Source organism: Macaca thibetana, chromosome 4 (assembly GCF_024542745.1).
Source record: "Macaca thibetana thibetana isolate TM-01 chromosome 4, ASM2454274v1, whole genome shotgun sequence".
Taxonomy (NCBI): Eukaryota; Metazoa; Chordata; class Mammalia; order Primates; family Cercopithecidae; genus Macaca; species Macaca thibetana.
The window spans coordinates 81,103,758-81,123,313 of NC_065581.1; the positions used below are offsets into that span (position 1 = coordinate 81,103,758).

General features: G+C 37.6%; 1 protein-coding gene across 3 annotated transcripts in view; it reads left to right on the forward strand.

The window, feature by feature from the left end:
• The window catches only part of LOC126952951 (cytochrome b5 reductase 4), a 104,359-nt gene extending 86,262 nt beyond the window's left edge, over positions 1-18,097 (forward strand). For all 3 annotated transcript variants that reach the window (XM_050788149.1, XM_050788151.1, XM_050788150.1), the window contains 2 exons: positions 13,000-13,164; positions 17,494-18,097. In XM_050788149.1, the coding sequence (XP_050644106.1) occupies positions 13,000-13,164; positions 17,494-17,548 (220 nt within the window). In that variant the 3' untranslated portion in view covers positions 17,549-18,097. The remainder of the gene's footprint in view (positions 1-12,999; positions 13,165-17,493) is intronic.
• The last annotated feature ends 1,459 nt before the right edge of the window (positions 18,098-19,556 follow it).

Sequence of the window (19,556 nt, forward strand, 5' to 3'; positions counted from 1 at the left end):
CTCAGTAGTGGAATGGGACAGAAAGGATAACAAAAGTAAAAACTTATTTTATTGATTAAAGAGCCCAGTAAACTAAAATAAGAAGATAATTTAAATGAATATGTGCTCCATTTCCCCTAAAAAGATTTGATAGCAGTAGGAAGTTCAGAACAATCTTTTTACAAAAAGTGAATTGAATAAGCTATCATACTTCCTAAAGCATTTCTATAATCATTAAAAGCTATTTCTAAGAATTTTAGGGCTTTATAAATTATACAGAAGATCTGAAGTAAATACGTATGTGTATGATAGGATGGTACAGATAAAATTCTAGGCTTTTTGAAAGAGTAAAGCCCTTAGAACTTTGTTTGCTGTCCAGGGGCTCGAGGTTCTTCTGAATATTTTCTGAATATCCATAATAAGGAAATGCTGTGGTCTTTTCCCATTTTTCCCTGCCTGCTGTCTCCCATCATCCTCCACTTTGTCTTTTAATAAATGGCTTTCGGACTTAAGGATGACACCTGAACTTATTTATCCTTGAAGTATTTATTCTTTACATACTAAAAACATAAACCTAAGAATATTTACTATATTTAAGTAGTTGTGTGGCATTTTAGAGAATTATTTAAAGAAGTTCAAGTTCTTAGTTTTTCAAGTATTTTTTAACACATTTTCAAAGTGAAAAATTGGAAGCGTTTATCAATAAGCCTAAAGACCTAAATTCCAGTTGACATTCTGCTCCTCACCAGCATGAAATTTTATTCACAAATTATTTACCTCTAGGGGCCTCTTTAACTTCAAAAGAAAATAATGACGTCTTTCTACTTCATAAAGCTATTGTGAGCTTTGGAGAAGATAATGTAAATGCTTTGGAACCTGTGAAGCCCTCTCTCAGACTTTTGAATTGTGGTTATAGAGGACCCCTATATACATGTTTGTTTTCTGTCTTGGCTGTTAGAGCTCCTGTTTTTTTAAGTAAATGTTTAAAAGAATTTAAACTGGTTGATTCCCAGGCAAGATGGCCAAATAGGAACAGCTCTGGTCTGTAGCTCCCAGTGAGACCAACACAGTAGGCGGGTGATTTCTGCATTTCCAACTGAGGTACCTGGTTCATCTCACTGGGATTGGTTATACAGTGGGTACAGCCCACAGAGGGTGAGCAGAAGCAGGGTGGGGTGTTGCCTCACCCGGGAAGCTCAAGTGGTTGGGGAACTCCCTCCACTAGCCAAAGGAAGCCATGAGGGACTGTGCCATGAGTAACTGTGCTATCCAGCCCAGATACTACGCTTTTCCCATAGGCTTCGCAACCTGCGGACCAGGAGATTCCCTTGGGTGCCTATACCACCAGGGTCCTGGGTTTCAAGCACAAACTTGGGCAGCCATTTGGGCAGACACCAAGCTAGCTGCAGGAGTTTTTTTGTACCCCAGTGGCACCTGGAACCAGAGAAACAGAACCATTCACTCACCTGGAAAGGGGGCTGAAGCCAGGGAGCCAAGTGGTCTTGCTCAGTGGATCCTACCCAAACGGAGCCCAGCAAGCTAAGATCCACTGGCTTGAAATTCTCACTGCAAGCATAACAGTTTGAAGTCAACGGGGAACACTCGAGCCTAGTAGGGGGAGGGACGTCCACCATTACTGATACTTGAGTAAGTGGTTTTCCACTCACAGTGTAAAAAAAGCCACTGGGAAGTTCGGACTAGGTGGAGCCCACCACAGTGCCAAAAAACCATGATAGCCAGACCGCCTCTCTAGGTTCCTCCTCTCTGTGCAGGGCATCTCTGAAAGAAAGGCAGCAGTCCCAATCAGAGGCAGAGGCTTATAGATGAAACTCCCATCTCCCTGGAACAGAGTGCCTGGGGGAAGGGGCGGCTGTGGGCACAGCTTCAGCAGACTTAAACGTTTCTGCCTGCTGGCTCTTAAGAGAGCAGTGGATCTCCCATCACAGCGCTTGAGCTCAGCTAAGTGACAGACTGCCTCCTCAAGGGGGTCCCTTACCCTTGAGGCTCCTGATGGGGAGACACCCCCCAGCAGGGGTCGACAGACACCTCATACAGGAGAGCTCTGGCTGGCATTTGGCGGGTGCCCTCTGGGATGAAGCTTCCAGAGGAAGGAACAGGCAGCAGTCTTTGCTATTCTTCAGCCTCTACTGGTGATACCCAGGAAAACAGGGTCTAGAGTGGACCCCCGGCAAACTCCAGCAGACCTGCAGCAGAGGGGCCTGTTATAAGGTAAACTAACAAACAGAAAGCAATAGCATCAACATCAAGAAAAAAAACGATGACCAAGCCAACAAACACTCCATCCAGAGGTCACCAACAGCAGAGACCAAAGCTAGATAAATCCATGAAGATGAGGAAAAACCTGTGCAAAAAGTCTGAAAATGCCAAACACCAGAATGCCTCTTCTTCTTCAAAGGATCACAACTCCTTGCCAGCGAGGGAACAAAACTGGACGGATAATGAGTTTGACAAATTGACAGAAGTAGGCTTCAGAAGATGGGTAATAACAAACTCCTCTGAGCTAAAGGAGCATGTTCTAACCCAATGCAAAGAAGCTAAGAACCTTGACAAAAGGTTAGAGGAATATCTAACTACAATAAACAGTTTAGAGAAGAACATAAATGACCTGATGGAACTGAAAAACACAGCATGAGAACGTCGTGAAGCATACACAAGTATCGTAGCCGAATCGAGCAAGCGGAAGAAAGAATATCAGAGATTGAAGATCAACTCAATGAAATAAAGCAAGAAGACAAGATTAGAGAAAAAATAATGAAAAGGAATGAACAAAGCCTCCAAGAAATATGGGACTACGTTTGGTGTACCTGAAAGTGACGGGGAGAATGGAACCAAGTTGGAAAACCACTTCTGGATACTATCCAAGAGAACTTCCCCAACCTAGCAACATAGGCCAACATTCAAATTCAGGAAATAAGAGAACACTACAAAGATACTCCTTGAGAAGAACAACCCCAAGACACACAATCATCAGATTCACCAAGGTTGAAATAAAGGAAAAAATGTTAAAGGCAGCCACAGAGGAAGGTCGGGTTACCCACAAGGGACACCCATCAGAATAACAGGGGATCTCTCTGAAGAAACCCTAGAAGCCAGAAGAGAGTGGGGGGCCAATATTCTACATTCTTAAAGAAAAGAGTTTTTAACCCAGAATTTCATATCCAGCCAAATTAAGCTTCATAAGCAAAGGAGAAATAAAATCCTTTAAAGACAAGCAAATGCTGAGGGATTTTGTCACCACCAGGCCTGCCTTACAAGAGCTCCTGAAGGAAGCACTAAATATGGAAAAGAAAAACCGGTACCAGCCACTGCAAAAACGAAGCAGAATGTAAAGACCATCGAAACTATGAAGAAACTGCATCAACTAATGGGCAAAATAACCAGCTAGCATCATAATGACAAGATCAAATTCACACATAACTGTATTAACCTTAAATGTAAATTAGCTAAATGCCCCAATTAAAACGCACAGTCTGGCAAATTGGATAAAGAGTCAAGACCCATCAGTGTGCTGTGTTCAGGAGACCCATCTTACATGCAAAGACACACATAGGCTCCGAATAAAGGGCTGGAGGAAGATTTACCAAGCCAATGGAAAGCAAAAAAAAAAAAAAAAAAAAAAAAAAAAAGCAGGGGTTGCAATCCTAGTCTCTGATAAAACAGTCTTTAAACCAACAAAGACCAAAAAAGACAAGGGCATTACATAATGCTAAAGGGATTAATGCAACAAGAAGAGCTAACTATCCTAAATGTATATGCACCCAATATAGGAGCACCCAGATTCAAAAAGCAAGTTCTTAAAGACTTACAAAGAGACACTTTCACACAATAATAGTGGGAGACTTTAACACCCTATGTCAATATTAGACAGATCAACGAGACAAAATTAATAGGGATATTCAGGACTTGAACTCAGCTCTGGACCAAGTGGACCTAATAGACATCTACAGAACTCGTCACCCCATATCAACAGAATATACATTCTTCACAGCACCACATAGCACTTATTCTAAAATTGACCACATATTTGGAAGTAAAACACTCCTCAGCAAATGCAAAGGAACAGAAATCATAACAAACAGTGTCTCAGACCACAGTGCAATCAAATTAGAACTCAGGATTAAGAAGCTCACTCAGAACCACACAACTACATGGAAACTGAACAACCTGCTCCTGAATGACTACTGCATAAATAACGAAATTAAGGCAGAAATAAATAAGTTCTTTGAAACCAATAAAAACAAAGACACAACATGCCAGAATCTCTGGGACACATTTAGAGCAGTATGTAGAGGGAAATTTATAGCACAAAATGCCCACAGAAGAAAGTGAGAAAGATCTAAAATTGACACCCTAACATCACAATGAGAAGAACTAGAGAAGCAAGAGCAAACAAATTCAAAAGCTAGCAGAAAACAAGAAATAAACTAAGATCAGAGAAAAACGGAAGGAAATAGAGACATGAAAAACCCTTCAAAAAATCAGTGCATCCAGGAGCTGGTTTTTTGAAAAGATTAACAGAATGGATAAACTGGTAGCCATACTAATAAAGAAGAAAAGAGAGAAGAATCAAATAGATACAATAAAAAATGATAAAGGGGAGATCACCACTGATCCCACAGAAATACAGACTACCAATCAGAGAATACTATAAACAACTCTATGCAAATAAAGTAGAAAATCTAGAAAAAATGGATAAATTCCTGGACACATACACCCTGCTAAGACTAAACCAGGAAGAAGTTGAATCCCTGAATAGACCAGTAACAAGTTCTGAAATTGAGGTAGTAATTAATAGCCTACCAAACAGAAAAGGCTCAGGACCAGACAGATTTACAGCTGAATTCTACCAGAGGTACAAAGAGGAGCTGGTACCATTCCTTCTGAAACTATTCCAAACAATAGAAAAAGAGGGAATCCTCCCTAACTCATTTTATGAGGCCAGCATCATCCTGATACCAAAACCTGGCAGAGACACAACAAAACAAAGAAAAATTCAGACCAGTATCCCTGATGAACATCAGTGCAAAAATCCTCAATAAAATACTTGCAAACTGAATCTAGCAGCACATTAAAAAGCTTTTCCACCATGATCAAGTTGGCTTTATCCCTGGGATGCAAGGCTGGTTCAACATACACAAATCAATAAATGTAATGCATCACAAAAACAGAACCGATGACAAAAACCACATGGTGATCTCAATAGATGCAGAAAAGGCCTTCAATAAAATTCAACACCCCTTCATGCTAAAAACACTCAAACTAGGTATTGATGGAACATATCTCAAAATAATAAGAGCTATTTATAACAAACCCACATCCGATATCATGCTGAATGGGCAAAAGCTGGAAACATTCCCTTTGAAAACCAGCACAAGAGAAGAATGCCCCTCTCACCACTCCTATTCAACATAGTATTGCAAGTTCTGGCCAGGGCAATAAGGCAAGAGAAAGAAATAAAGGATATTCAAATAGAAAAGAGGAAGTCAAATTATCTCTGTTTCCAGATGACACGATTGTATATTTAGAAAACCCCATCATCTCAGCCCAAAAACTCTTTAAGCTGATAAGCAACTTCAGCAAAGTCTCAGGATACAAAATCAATGTGGAAAAATTACAAGCATTCCTACACACCAATGATAGAGAGCCAAATCATAAGTGAACTCCTCACAAATGCTACAAAGAGAATAAAATATCTAGGAATCCAACTTACAAGAGATGTGAAGGACCTCTTCAAGGAGAACTACAAACCACTACTCAAGGAAATAAGCGAGGACACAAACAAATGGAAGAACATTCCATGCTGATGGATAGGAAGAATCAGTATCATGAAAGTGGCCATACTGCCCAAAGTAATTTATAGGTTTAATGCTATCCCCATCAAGCTACCATTGACTTTCTTCACAGAATTAGAAAAAAACTATTTTGAATTTCATATGGAACCAAAAAAGAGCTTGTATAGCCAAGACAGTCCTAAGCAAAAAGAACAAAGCTGGAGGCATCATGCTACCTGACTTCAAACTATACTACAAGGCCACAGTAACCAAAACGGCATGGTACGGGTACCAAAACGGATATATAGACTAGTGGAACAGAATAGAGGTCTCAGAAATAATGCCCCACATTTACAACCATCTGATCTTCAACAAACCTGACAAACAATAGGGAAGGGATTCCCTATTTAATAAATGGTATTGGGAAAAGTGACTAGCCATATGCACAAAATTGAAACTGGACCCTTCCTTACACCTTATACAAAAATTAAGATAGATTAAAGATTTAAACGTAAGATCTAAAACCATAAAAACCCTAGAAGAAAACTTAGGCAATACCATTCAGGACATAGGCATGGGCAAAGACTTCATGACTAAAACACCAAAAGCAATTGCAACAAAAGCCAAAATTGACAAATGGGATCTAATTAAGAGCTTCTGCATAGCAAAAGAAATTATCATCAGAGTGAACAGGCAGCCTGCAGAATGGGAGAAAAATTTTGCAATCTATCCATCTGACAAAGGGCTAATATCCAGAGTCTACAAGGAGCTTAAACAGATTTACCAGAAAAAAAAAAAAATCCCATCAAAAAGTGTGGGTGAAGGATATGAACAGACACTTTTCACACTTCTGTGGTTAAATTGTCATTGAATTGTAAATATTAAAAAACAAATTTTGTAGTTAAGAGAAATACCCTACTCTCTATATTTAGGTCCCAGTCTTCTACTCCATCCTTTGTGGAACAAGGAGAATGATAAGAATTATGGATTCTGAGGCTGACATATGATCGAATATTTTCAGCAAGCATGCTATGCTTGTCCTCAGAGTTTATCTAGATAATATAATTAGCAAATGGAATTCTTCAAAATAAAATTGTATAATGGAAAGTTATTAATATCTTGGCCTTGGGCAAATTACTTTATCTGGCTGAGCTTCAGTTTTTCCATCTGTAAAACGAACATTAATACCTACACCACAGAATCATTTGGACATGGGAATCAGTGAGTTAGCCTATGTAGGTGCCTAGCCCAGAATTAGTATGTTTGTAGCAGACATTCATTCATTCGTTCGTGAAATATGTGTAACATCTATTATGTGCCTGTACACATGGATCCAGCAGTGATAAGATATTGTGTTTGCTTTTTTTCTCATGCAGCCCAGGGAATGTGTCTCTTCATTTTCCCTAATTACTGCCCTCAGAATTGCAAAAATATAGATACTTCATAAATACTTTTTAGAGTATTACTCTTTCTATTTCAGTCTCATTTTCATGTCATTAAGTATGAAATCTGAACAGAAAAAAATGTGTACCCAAATTTTGTCCAAATATGTTATTAAACTTGACTGTTCTAACAATTGGGATTCCATTCACCACCTTCCAAGTCTAGCAAAATCTTATACTTTTTCTCTTATGAAAAATGAGACAAAACATAAGGCAAATATGTGCAGTAGTGGATTTAACTAATTATGTAAACTGAAATCAAACTAAATTCCACTTATCCTTCTCCCAAATATGTGATCAGTGTTCTGAGGCTCAGTTCATTCAGTACACGTTGGCCCACCTGCTCCCATCAGCAGAATGCCCTAGCTCTGTGATGTCTCTGCTTTTGTAGAATGAGTTTTGAGGGGTGGCACAGGTGGGACAGTTTGACAGGTTGACTTCTAGAAAACATTTTGTGGTATATAAATATAACAGGTATTTTCCTTTTTGTTTCAAATGAGTCGTTCTTGGAGACCATTAATCTTTAGTAAAGGTAGTGGTACATTTTTTTATAACAGTATTTGTTGATTTTCCCTTCTCTTTATAAAATTAATACATGTTTATATAGAAAAGGTATAAGAAAAAAATCACCCATAATCCTACCACCCAAAGAACAATTATTAATGTTATGGTCTGTATCTTTCTATTCATACGCATACCTATCTTTTTGTTTTGTATATTTAAAATAATGTAGTCATACTAACTATAATTTTTATAACTACATTTCTACTTATTGTATTGTGTGTTTTTTACATAAAGAATATTTTCAACAGGTGGTTTTCAACCTTAAGCAACTCTGCCACCCCAGAAACATTTATGTCTGGAGACATTTTTTATTTTCACAACTGGGGGAAGAGGTGTTACTGACACCTAGTCAGTAGAGGCCAGGATTGCTACAAAATATCTTACAATTCACAGGACAGCCCGCCTACAACAAAGAATTATCCAGCCCAAAGTGCCAGTCGTGCCAGTTAGTAAATCCTGCAATATACTGTGATTTTTAATAACTGCATTGTATTCAGTTGTGGGAGCATACCATAATTTATTTAATCAATTCTCTATTATTTGACATAGTGACTAGAAATTGTTCAATACCTCTCTAACTGTTCAGGATAAAGATGTATCAGAAGAAGTATTGGGTCAAAGTATTTTAAGGCTCTTGATACCTATTATACTTTAAGTTCTGGGATACATGTGCAGAACATGCAGGTTTGTTACGTAGGTATGCATGTGCCATGGTGGTTTGCAGCACCCATCAACCCGTCATCTACATTAGGTATTTCTCCTAATTCTATCCCTAACCCCGCACCCCACAACAGTCCTCAGTGTGGAATGTTCTCCTCCCTGTGTCCATGTGTTCTTATTGTTCAACTCCCACTTATGAGTGAAAACATGGGGTGTTTGGTTTTCTGTTCCTGTCTTAGTTTGCTGAGAATGATGGTTTCCAGCTTCATCCATGTCCCTGCAAAGGACATGAACTCATCCTTTTTTATGGCTGCATAGTATTCCATGGTGTGTATGTGCCACATTTTCTTTATCCAGTCTATCATTGATAGGCATTTGGGTTGGTTCGAAGTCTTTGCTATTGTGAATAGTGCTGCAATAAACATACATGTGCATGTGTCTTTATAGTAGAATGATTTATAATTCTTTGGGTATATACCCAGTAATGGGATTGCTAGGTCAAATGGTATTTCTGGTTCTAGATCCTTGAGGAATCGCCACACTATCTTTCACGGTGGTTGAACTAATTTGCACTCCCACCGGCAGTGTAAAAATATTCCTATTTCTCCACATCCTCTCCAGCGTCTGTTACATTTTGACTAATAGCCTCTGAAAAATGAAAGCACTTAGCAGAGAATACTATACCCAGCCTACATTGTCGTTGATGATGACATTAACACTGATAGTGTCATTAACAGTGATGTTGTTAGTGTCATTATTTTTACACTAGAGTGGATTGGGAGGTTAGTTGGGGCAAAAGAAAGAGGAGGAAAAAAGGGGTTCTAAGCAGCACGGAAATGGGTCACCAAGGAAAGGGGACTATTTACCCACTTATATGCACCAACAGAAGATAGAAGACCATTTACATCACTTTAAACATCTGTGTGCTCACTATCTGCAAAATGTGCTTGACATTACAAAAAGATAAGAAATCAGTAAGACTACCCTAGTGGTGGTGAAGTTCTAAAGTACATCAGTGACTGTAAAGTCTGTGCCTTGAGAGGAACAAAAAACATACCGTAGCTATCTAGTGAAAAGAATTTTATTCCATTTTTGTGAGCCTACCTTAAAATAAATTTTTTGACAAGCTTAGACTGACATTTAAGATCGCATAGGCACTCATCAGAAGCAGTTCTGTTCTCTCCCTCTTTCATATTAGTTTGTATTTTATGGGTTAATCTGAATTTATTTTCAGGTAACCTTTTCAAGAGTCCCAACCCCTTTTGGCACTTTTGAAATTATAGAGGAATTTCAGGATGTTTACTGTGTGCCCTCACATGTCTCCAGCATCTCAAAGCTGTAATTACTTTAGACAGTAAGTTGACCTTCATTCAGAAAACCCAGGAGAGAGGATTCCACAGGAATTATCTATATTTTGATATAAAAAAATCTTTCATTAAAGAATTATTGAGTCTTAACTTGGGAATGCTCCTGTTCCAGATTAAGCTCTTTTCTCAGCCTATGAAAAGGAGATAAGCAGGATAACAGCCTCTTTACAATATCCTTAAATTGCAGCCATTATTTCTGTTCGCCTTTTCCATTGAGTGCATAAATTATAGTCAAGGGACCATTATGTGAATAAATACAAAATACATGAGAAGTTTATACCGTTTATGTAAGGATCTGTTATTTATCACCATTTAGTAGATACCTGCAGAAAATATATCACTGATTAGGCTTTTTTATAAAGCATCCCAGTGAAGGAAAATTATGACTAGGTACTTGTGGCAGACTACAGAAACTTCAGTATTAATTTAGCAGTTTTATTCCAGTTATAGGCTCATTTGAAATAGAGCCACAGGAGAGCATCTTTTATCCTTTAATTTAACAGGACAGTTGCCACATTTTATTCAAGTATCTATGTATAATTGGAAATTTAAGACAGTGGTTTTATGGCTGCTTTTGGCCCTTTGATCTGATGAAAGAAAGATTATGATTTTTTTTTCCAGAAAAACACACTTATGAATTCACATACATTTTTATATGTAATTTTATGGATGCCAGCACATGGCTTTGTTCTTTTAAGTACAATTTTTATTTTTAGCCAACATGGCCTCTTTGTAAATACATTTCTTTATTCAAAAGGCATTTTTTTTGTGTACTTTATTGAGCAAAACCTGGATACAGTATTGAACAAGACAGACAAGGACCTTGCCCTCATGAAGCAGTAAGCAAATATCACATCCTGAGGTTATTTAAAACTATCTTAGTTTTAAATGCTTGGAAGGTAAAAATAGCGAATATCTTTGGGGAGGCTATTTTGTGGATTAGCCTTTGGGGAGGCTATAGAGTGGATTAGCGTTGCTGCTGATACTAAATGGGAAGCTTGAAGATAAGAAATAAAACATAGTCCTGGAGGTGTTTTTAATATAAAATCAAAGAATATTAGAAATGTAAGAGATGACTCATTTCCCAACCTCATTCCACAAATGGACAAGACCTAGAGGCTGGAGTCTGTGTGGAGAGCTGAGGCTGGTTCTCTCGCCCTCTGCCGCTGCTCTTATTTGGTCTCTTATTTGGTCTGTGCTGCTTGTGCCAGGGTCCTTAGTTCTTGGGAAACTTAATCCAGCTGAGGCACAGCAATGTGAGGGCAGCTGTACCAGCCATACCTTGTTTCTGTTGTCATATTTACTTCCTTTGTCCTCTCATAAGAGAAACTGTTCACTTCAGCTTTTTCATGTGGTTTAAATTAATGTATCATGAATTCCTGCTACTCAGTTACTCACTGGAACATGTAGAACTGCTTTTAATTTGATGCTATTGAAATGGTAAGAATTAGTTTTGTTTGCTAAAACAGAGCAGACAGAGCAGGTACAACATAGAATTTTGAATTTACTGTGGCTTTTTACCAGCAATTTGTATAACAGATTACTAAGCCCATGGGAAGAAATGGTCTGTTGTTACATTGTGAGACTTTGTTTTAATCCTGTACCCTTTTGCTTTCATCTTTTTCATTCCGTAGTATGTGGGTACCTCCTGTGTGTTAGGGATACAGCGATAGCCAAAGCAGACATGGTCCCTGTTCTCATGGAGTTTAGAGTCTATTGGAGAAGGTAGACAATAGGTAATCAGCTTAGTGACAACATATTTAAAATCTGAAGTAAATGGCTATGAAGAAAAGGAAAAAGAAAACATTGCTACAACACATGAAACAAAGGACCTCAGCCTTGTGGAGGTGCAATACTTCCCTGTGGATTCCCTGATGCTTGAGGTGAAAACTGAAGAATGGGAGTGGTAATCTCATTACAGAAAGAAGAAAGAGAACAGGCAGTGTTATGGCAGTGAAGGCTAAGAGGTAAACAGAGTTAGAGCCAGGACTTGGTGATGAATTGGATATGGAGGGTGAGATAGAGAGAGGTTCCCAGGATAAATCCCAGGTTTCTGGTTTGTAAAACCAAGCAGACTGTGGTGCCAGTTACAGAGATCATGAGGTTGAGGTTGAGGTTGAGGGCCTTTGAGACAGTGACAGTAAGAAGTCAAATAGGCTTCTTAATCAAACTGGTTGTAAGGGTCTGGAAATCATTGGAGAGGTTTGAGCCAGAGATTAAAATACATGTGTCACTGGTAATTGCTATTTACTGTGATTTATACCAGCATATTATTATTGTTTATTTTGGGTTCGGGGGTAAATGTGCAGATTTGTTTCAAGGATATATTGTGTGATGCTGAAATTTGGATTTCTGTTGATCCTGTCAGCTAGACAGTGAACATAGTACACACTAGGAGGTTTTTCAGCCCTTGCCCCTTTCCCTACACCTCCCTCCATTTGGAGTCCCCAGTGTCTATTGTTCTCATCTTTATGTTCTTGTATACACAGGGTTTAGCTCCACTTATAAGTGAGAACATGCAATATTTGTTCTTTTTTTTCAATACCAGTAAATTATTAATAGAAATGTGGAGTTCTCTGAGATCCCTTGAAATCTCTATTTCATTTATATATTTATTTTTAATTAATTTCTTTTTTAAGAGACAGGTTCTTGCTCTGTCGCCCAGGCTGGTGCAATCATAGCTCACTGGATCAAACGATCCTCCTGCCTCAGCTTCTCAAATAGCTAGGACCATAGGCACATACCACCACACCTGGCTAAGTTTAAACAGTTGTTTTTGTTTTTTGGGGAGAGTTTCTGTTTGTTTGTTTGTTTGTTTGTTTTTTGTAGAAACTAGGTCTCACTTTGTTGCCCAGGCTGATCTCAAACTCCTGTTCTCAAACAGTCCTCCCGCCGTGGCCTCCCAACGTGCTAGGATTACAGGTGTGAGCTACCATGCTTGGTTACTTAGTTCAACTTAAAAAAAAATGCCAAATTACATTCCTTACTGTATAGGAAAAGCTAATCCTTAGCAAATATAGATTTACCTATATGTTTTTGTTAAATCTTATAATTTTTTCAGTGTTTTTCTAGCAAGTGTATCAATCTTTATATATTAAATTATTCTTTAGGGGAGAAATATATTATTGAACTTGAAACATGTTAATAATATGTTTAAAATAATAAACTGTAAAAAACTGTTTTTCTTTTCCCTAGACTGGATGTTGAATTTGTTCTCTCAGCACCTATTTCTGAATGGAATGGCAAACAGGGACATATTTCACCAGCTCTTCTTTCTGAATTTTTGAAAAGAAATTTGGACAAATCCAAAGTTCTCGTCTGCATTTGTGGACCAGTGCCATTTACAGAACAAGGAGTAAGGTGAGTAGCAGTGTAGTAGGAAACAGACTGCCCAATACTGAAATGAAGATATTTCATGACAAATATCTCTCAGTTCTTCCTATTTATATGAACCTGCATTTTAATAATCTTACAGTTTTAGAAAATAACAAAGTCTTTAAATCTTCGTATAGTTTGAGCTGGAGGCTAGGATTATGCATATTGTTAGATAAAACACAAAAGTAAGTTACAGCTAGCAATCAGTGTTCTCTGCTAATGGCTGCCAATATGGATACACTCACAAGATTAGTGCCACAATCTTATTTGGGACATTAGGCCCAACCTCTTCTTCCATCAAAGCTTTATAATATATAGTAATTAATAAGGAATGTTCATCTCATTGTAGCTTTTGATCTTCATTCTCTGTAACTGAGTGAAAGTTAGTAAATAATATATGTGGTCAGAAGCCAAGCAGCAAGACAAAAAGGGGAGACTAGAACACAAATAAGGCAAGACTAATAGTTGAAGCCTGGATCATGAAAAAGCAGTGGTAGTAGCGATCCTGTTTGAAACTCACTTTGATGTGATTTAGCTTTAAAATGGCACTTTAAAATATTTGGTTAAAGGTAGCCCCTGTTGGATTTCTAGATGATTTTAAAATATAGGTGTTTTAAGTGCCCTATTCTTATTTAGCAGGTGACTAAGCCTAACATTTCTAGATGTTGGCGAAAAGAGTCAAACTCTCCAAAATCTCTGAAGAGATTTATTCTGAGCCAAATATGAGTGACCATGGCCTGTGAGCTCTCAGGAGGTCCTGAGAACATGTGCCCAAGATGGTCAGGGCACAGCTTGGTTTGATACATTTTAGGGAGGCATGAGACATCAATCAAATACATTTAAGAAATACATTGATTGGTCCAGAAAGGCAGAACAACTCAAATCTGGGTTGCCGGGGAGCACAAGTTTCCAGGCTATAGGTAAATTTAAACATTTTCTGGTTGACAATTGGTTGAGTTTGTCTAAAGACCTGAGATCCATAGAAAGGGAATGTTCAGGTTAAGATAAAAGATTGTGGGGACCAAGGTTCTTTGGAAGTCTTACAGTGGCTGCCCTTAGAGATAATAGATGACAGTGTTGCCTATTCAGACCTTTAAAAGGTACTAGACTCTTAGTTAACCTCTTCAGGATTGGACTGGCCCGGAACAAAAAGATCTAGCTATGTTGATAGGATTCTTTACAGATGCAGATTTTCCCCCACAAAGGACAGATTTGCAGGACCATTTCAAGATATGGCAAAGAAACTTGTTTTGGGGTAAAATATTTTGATTTTCTTCCTTGTCTCGTAATGTTATGCCAGAGTCAGGTTGGAAAGTAAGTCATGATATATAGGGTTAAATAAAACACATCTGATGAGAATTTATAGTTTGTAGGGCATGACTTCCTAGACCCCTTAGATAGGAATTTGAGCAAGATAAAAAAAAGTCAGAGTTTAGTCCTCATAGATAGTCTTATATCTTGCTTTTTTATTTAAAATTTTAATTATAGAAAAGATTGACCCCCCAATCAATAAATAAAGGCATTAAAAACTTTTTTTCTTCCATGTTGAATTTAAAATGTATTTTATTTTTAATTAAATATATTTCTGTGTTTTAATGCTTTAAGAAAAATGTTCTTTTAGTTAAACTCTCAACTTTTTTCAAGTTTCTATGTAAACTTTTGCTCTTTTAAAGCTCTAGCAAAACTATTAAATTTACAATGAAAACTAACATTATACAGGTTGAATATAAAATTTTTAGGAAAAAAGGCTAAGAGCTGTACTGTCTTCTACTGTATTGCTTCTGCTATTTTAGAAATATCTCAGTGAGTACTTTATAGATTGCAGTATAATAATACTTTTAAATAATTAGAATCATTTTTGCATTTTTAAAATTGACCATAAACTTGGGGAGGCCAAGGCAGCTGGATCATCTGAGGTCAGGAGTTTGAGACCAGCCTGGCCAACATGGTGAAACCCCGTCTCTACTAAAAGTACAAAAATTAGCCGGGCATGGTGGTGGGCACCTGTAATCCCAGCTACTTGGGAGGCTGAGGCAGGAGGATCGCTTGAACCTAGGAGGCAGAGGTTGCAGTGAGCCGAGATCATGCCATTGCACTCCAGCCTGGGCACCAAGAGCGAAACTCCATCTCAAAAAAAAAAAATTGACCAGAACCTATATAGCTTTCTTTTCTCACTTTTACCTCAGAGCCAGTCTTTCAATGCTGTGCTAACTGGCTTACCCAGAGTTGCTCAGGAGTATTTATTAATCATTACATATGGATTCCTGCTATTACTCACTCCTGAACATACTACATAGAGTTGCATTTTGAGATGTAACTTGATTCAAATCAGTACTTAAAATTTATAGTAGCTACCCTTGTGACTTTCAGTTAGGACTCGTTTCTTTGGTTTCCTTATCCTCATCATCTTAATGGATATGGTATATTTTTCTTGATTGGCAATTATATGGGTTTCTTATTATAGTTTTTGCTGTTCTGAAAAATGAGTCTTTCTTGTAATGTCCACTCCTAGAGTTCTCCAAAGTTAATCTCATGTCTGCTACATAGATTATATTATAAATATAGCCATCCCAGACATATTCTCCATGTTTGGTAAACATTTGTCAATTTGTATAGTATGATAACAGAGAAAGACTCAGAATACCTATTTTTTAAAAAATAGAGATAAGCAGCTTATCATTACTTGGCCAATAATGGTTCTTTATCCACTAAATATGCACTTTATTACAGAGATTAGTAAAACAATCTCTCCTTTCAAGGACCACACTATCTAGTGGTAGAAACAGATGCACATACTGATAACTAAAGTATGACTCAGAACACCATAAATATCTTACTAGAGATAAAATCAAGATGTAATGGGAATTCTGGGAGAGATGGGTTACTTTTACCTAGCGATGTGTGTGTTGGAGAGACAGGAGCTGCATGGTCAAAAAAGTCATGTGCACTGCATGTGGACTAAAATCTAGCAGTCAAGAGAGATGGAAAAGGGGATAGTACAGGCAGAGAGAACTAGCAGATGCGTTAAGGGTGCAGATTTATACAAAAGCCTAGACTGGTTTGGCTCGGGTGAAGCTGCTTGCCTGGCAGAACAGGATAGAATGGTAGCGTGGGCCCAGACACTGAGAGGCTTTACTGCTGCACTGTGTTGGCCTCAACTCCTGTGCCCTACTGGCCCTTTGTGTGAGTATGTGTATCCCCTCTGGGAGCTGCCAGCTGGAGTTTAAATCCCAGGTCTACCACTTACAGGCATCTTACAATCATTTGCTGGGTGTCCTAGGGCAGTTCTTAACCTTTCTAAGTTTTAGTGCACTTGTCTGTAAAAATGAATAAATAATAATACATAAGTATGTGAAGTGCCTGGCAAAGTGACTACATATAATAGAGTAATTGGTAAAAAAGTAGTTATTGTACTATTTTCCTAGTTGAATAATATGCAATATTTCTACTTTTCCTGTTCAGTAGGGGGAGAATGAAGATAGAATAGTAGGGGAATCAATTCCTTTCTTTGAAAACTGGTGAATAAAGGGGGAAAAAATCAAACATTTATGCTCCCTTTGCTATATGAGCCATACTACTGAATAACCACATAATAAATCAGCAGACATTTTTCTTTATAGGATTCCTCAGCTGATTAATGAATAAAGAATGATAGAAGTAGAATATCACCAATTGCAGTGCTTAATTAACTAATGGATCTATACATAGATCATAATGGTACCTAGCATCCAAAAAGAGAGGCAACCATTTATTACATGCCTCCAGATAGAGGAACATTACCAATGAAATAGTCTTGTCAAAAAGATTTGAACCTGTGTCTGATCAAGCCTCTAGATCCATTTATTAAGTTATGGAAAATATGAGGATGTAGATACATATTATTAAGCAATACCACAGGGATGTAGAAAAATGAAGGTTTTAGGAGACTCAACAAATAAAAATCTGATTTTTGTCAACAAATAAATTGCAGGATGGAGTGGGGATCTGGGGGATCTTATAGATCAAAAGATGCCTGAAAGACTTATCAGCCAATCATAATGAGTAAATTTTAATTGGGTCCTGATTGAAACTATTTTTTATAATTATGGCATTTATGATATAGTTGAAAATTTGAGCACTGCTTAGATATTTCATGATATTTAGGAGTTACTAATCACTAATTTTTTAAGAAGTGATAGTGTTTTTTTATTAAACAAAACTGCATAGTAAATGGGGAGAATGAAAAAGTATCATGATTATGGTGGTAAGCTGCTCTTATTCCTTCATTTTAAAACATTTTCCCTTAGAAACATGTGCTTTTTGTTTGTTTTTCAGGTTGCTGCAGGATCTCAACTTTTCCAAAAATGAGATCCATAGTTTTACAGCATAATGAAGAGCTGTCATTGTCCTTTATTCAACTAGTTTATCTAAATTTGTGATTGCTTAGGGTTTTTTAAGAGAACATTTTTGTACATAATGAAAGGTTAACTAGAATCCAGTCTTCAGTTTCTTAAATGAAATCAAATGTTCCTTCTGTATAGGTAACTTCTTGGCTTTCTTTTGTACCATAACTTATTTTACCACTGATATTTGACCTGGACAGTTAATCATGGCAACAAATACATACAGGATTCTTTGTTATGAATCACAAATTTCCTTGCCATTTAAATTATATCACTGTTCTACAATAAGCACTTGTGTTTTATGACATGATAAAGTAAATGATCACTTCGATCATGTTTCTATGCTGTAAAATGTCTTATTAGCAATACAGATTAAATTTTACATTGCACTGTTAACTCAGGAAATGATCATTTATGTCCTTGTTATTAATATTAAAACATAGAATGTTATAACTTATTAACTTATCCAAACATTTTTGTGTGTGTATATGGCACTGATGCAGAATAGAATAAAATTATACTTAAGTTCTTTTTAATCCTTGTGATAGAAATGTGGTTGAATGCAACAATATTGGGCCAGCGTCTTAAGGGGAATTTTAAAAGACAGCAATAAAATATATTAGAGACATGACACACATGCGTCTTTGGACTAGGTGTGTTAACAGAGCTTGAGAGAGGGAACCTTGACAGCTATTTTTATTCTTAGCCAAAAACAAAGACGTTAGGAAAGAGAGTGAAAGTATAGCATCTAGTTCCACAGCCTAAAATTATTATTTGGTGCTTTGGAATGGGTTGAATTTTAATTCTTTTTTAGTCCATCTAAATCAGCTGGAAAAATGAGGAACATTCTGTCCTGAATGGTTCTTCCCCTGGTTGGCTGCTTTCTCCACAACTGGTGGTTCAGCAGGGAGCCCTCTTAGGTTCTTGTGTGTGGGCAACTTATTTTCTCTCTCTGCTGCTTTGTGCAACTGTCAAATACTTTCACAGATTCAGATCAGCAAAGGGTATCAAGAATAGTCATTGTGAGCTTTTCATGAGGAAACTGTTCAATGCATAGGTAGCTCCTGTGTAAGCTAACTAGGATTTTTCAGTCTTAGTACAACTGCAATGTTTTCACAGAAATAGGAGATTGAAAGAATCTCCAATTTCTCTGTAAATGATTTTATAAATAGCTAAATTTTTACTGAATGAATAATATACCCAAGAGGAACACAATATTAATATTCCCCAAACTACAGACACCAGCTTGTGAAGCTTCCTACGTGCACATAGCTGGTTTGAACACTATCACTTTTCCCTGTGCCTCTGTCTTCTGTAGCCAATTCCACCATCCTCATTATTCACAAAGACAGGAATCTAGCTGTCCTGGACTGGCATGTTCGCTGGTAGGTAACAAGAACTTTTTCTAGCTTCATGCCTTCCCACTACTTATTTTTTTTCCAATCTAAGGGTGAGGTGATTTGGCTCTGTGTCCTCACCCAAATCTCATCTCAAATTGTGATTCCCACATGTCGAGGGAGGGTCCTGGTGGGAGGTGATTGGATCATGGGAGTGATTGCCCCCATGCTGTTCTCGTGATGGTGAGTTCTTATGAGATCTGATGGTTTAAAAGTGTGGCACTTCCTCCCCACCTCCTGCTGTCTTATGAAGAAGGTCCTTGCTGCTTCTTTGCTTTCTACCATAATTGTACGTTTCCTGAGGCCTCTCCCACCGTGTAGAACTGTGAGTCAGTTAAACCTCTTTTCTTCATAAACTACCCAGTCCCAGGTAGTTCTTTATAGCACTGTGAAAATTGACTAATACAAAAAGAGACCATATACCACTTTTTTAAGTTCATTTGCGATGTATCAAATCTAATTCAGCCAACATCTTTCTCATCTTTTCTAAGCCTCTTCATTTTTCTCTCTCCAGTCCCAAGCAACAGAATCTCCTCTCTATTAATCGCTGTATGTAATACTTCCTCATTCCTCCTTTTATGTTTTATATTTTAAAACA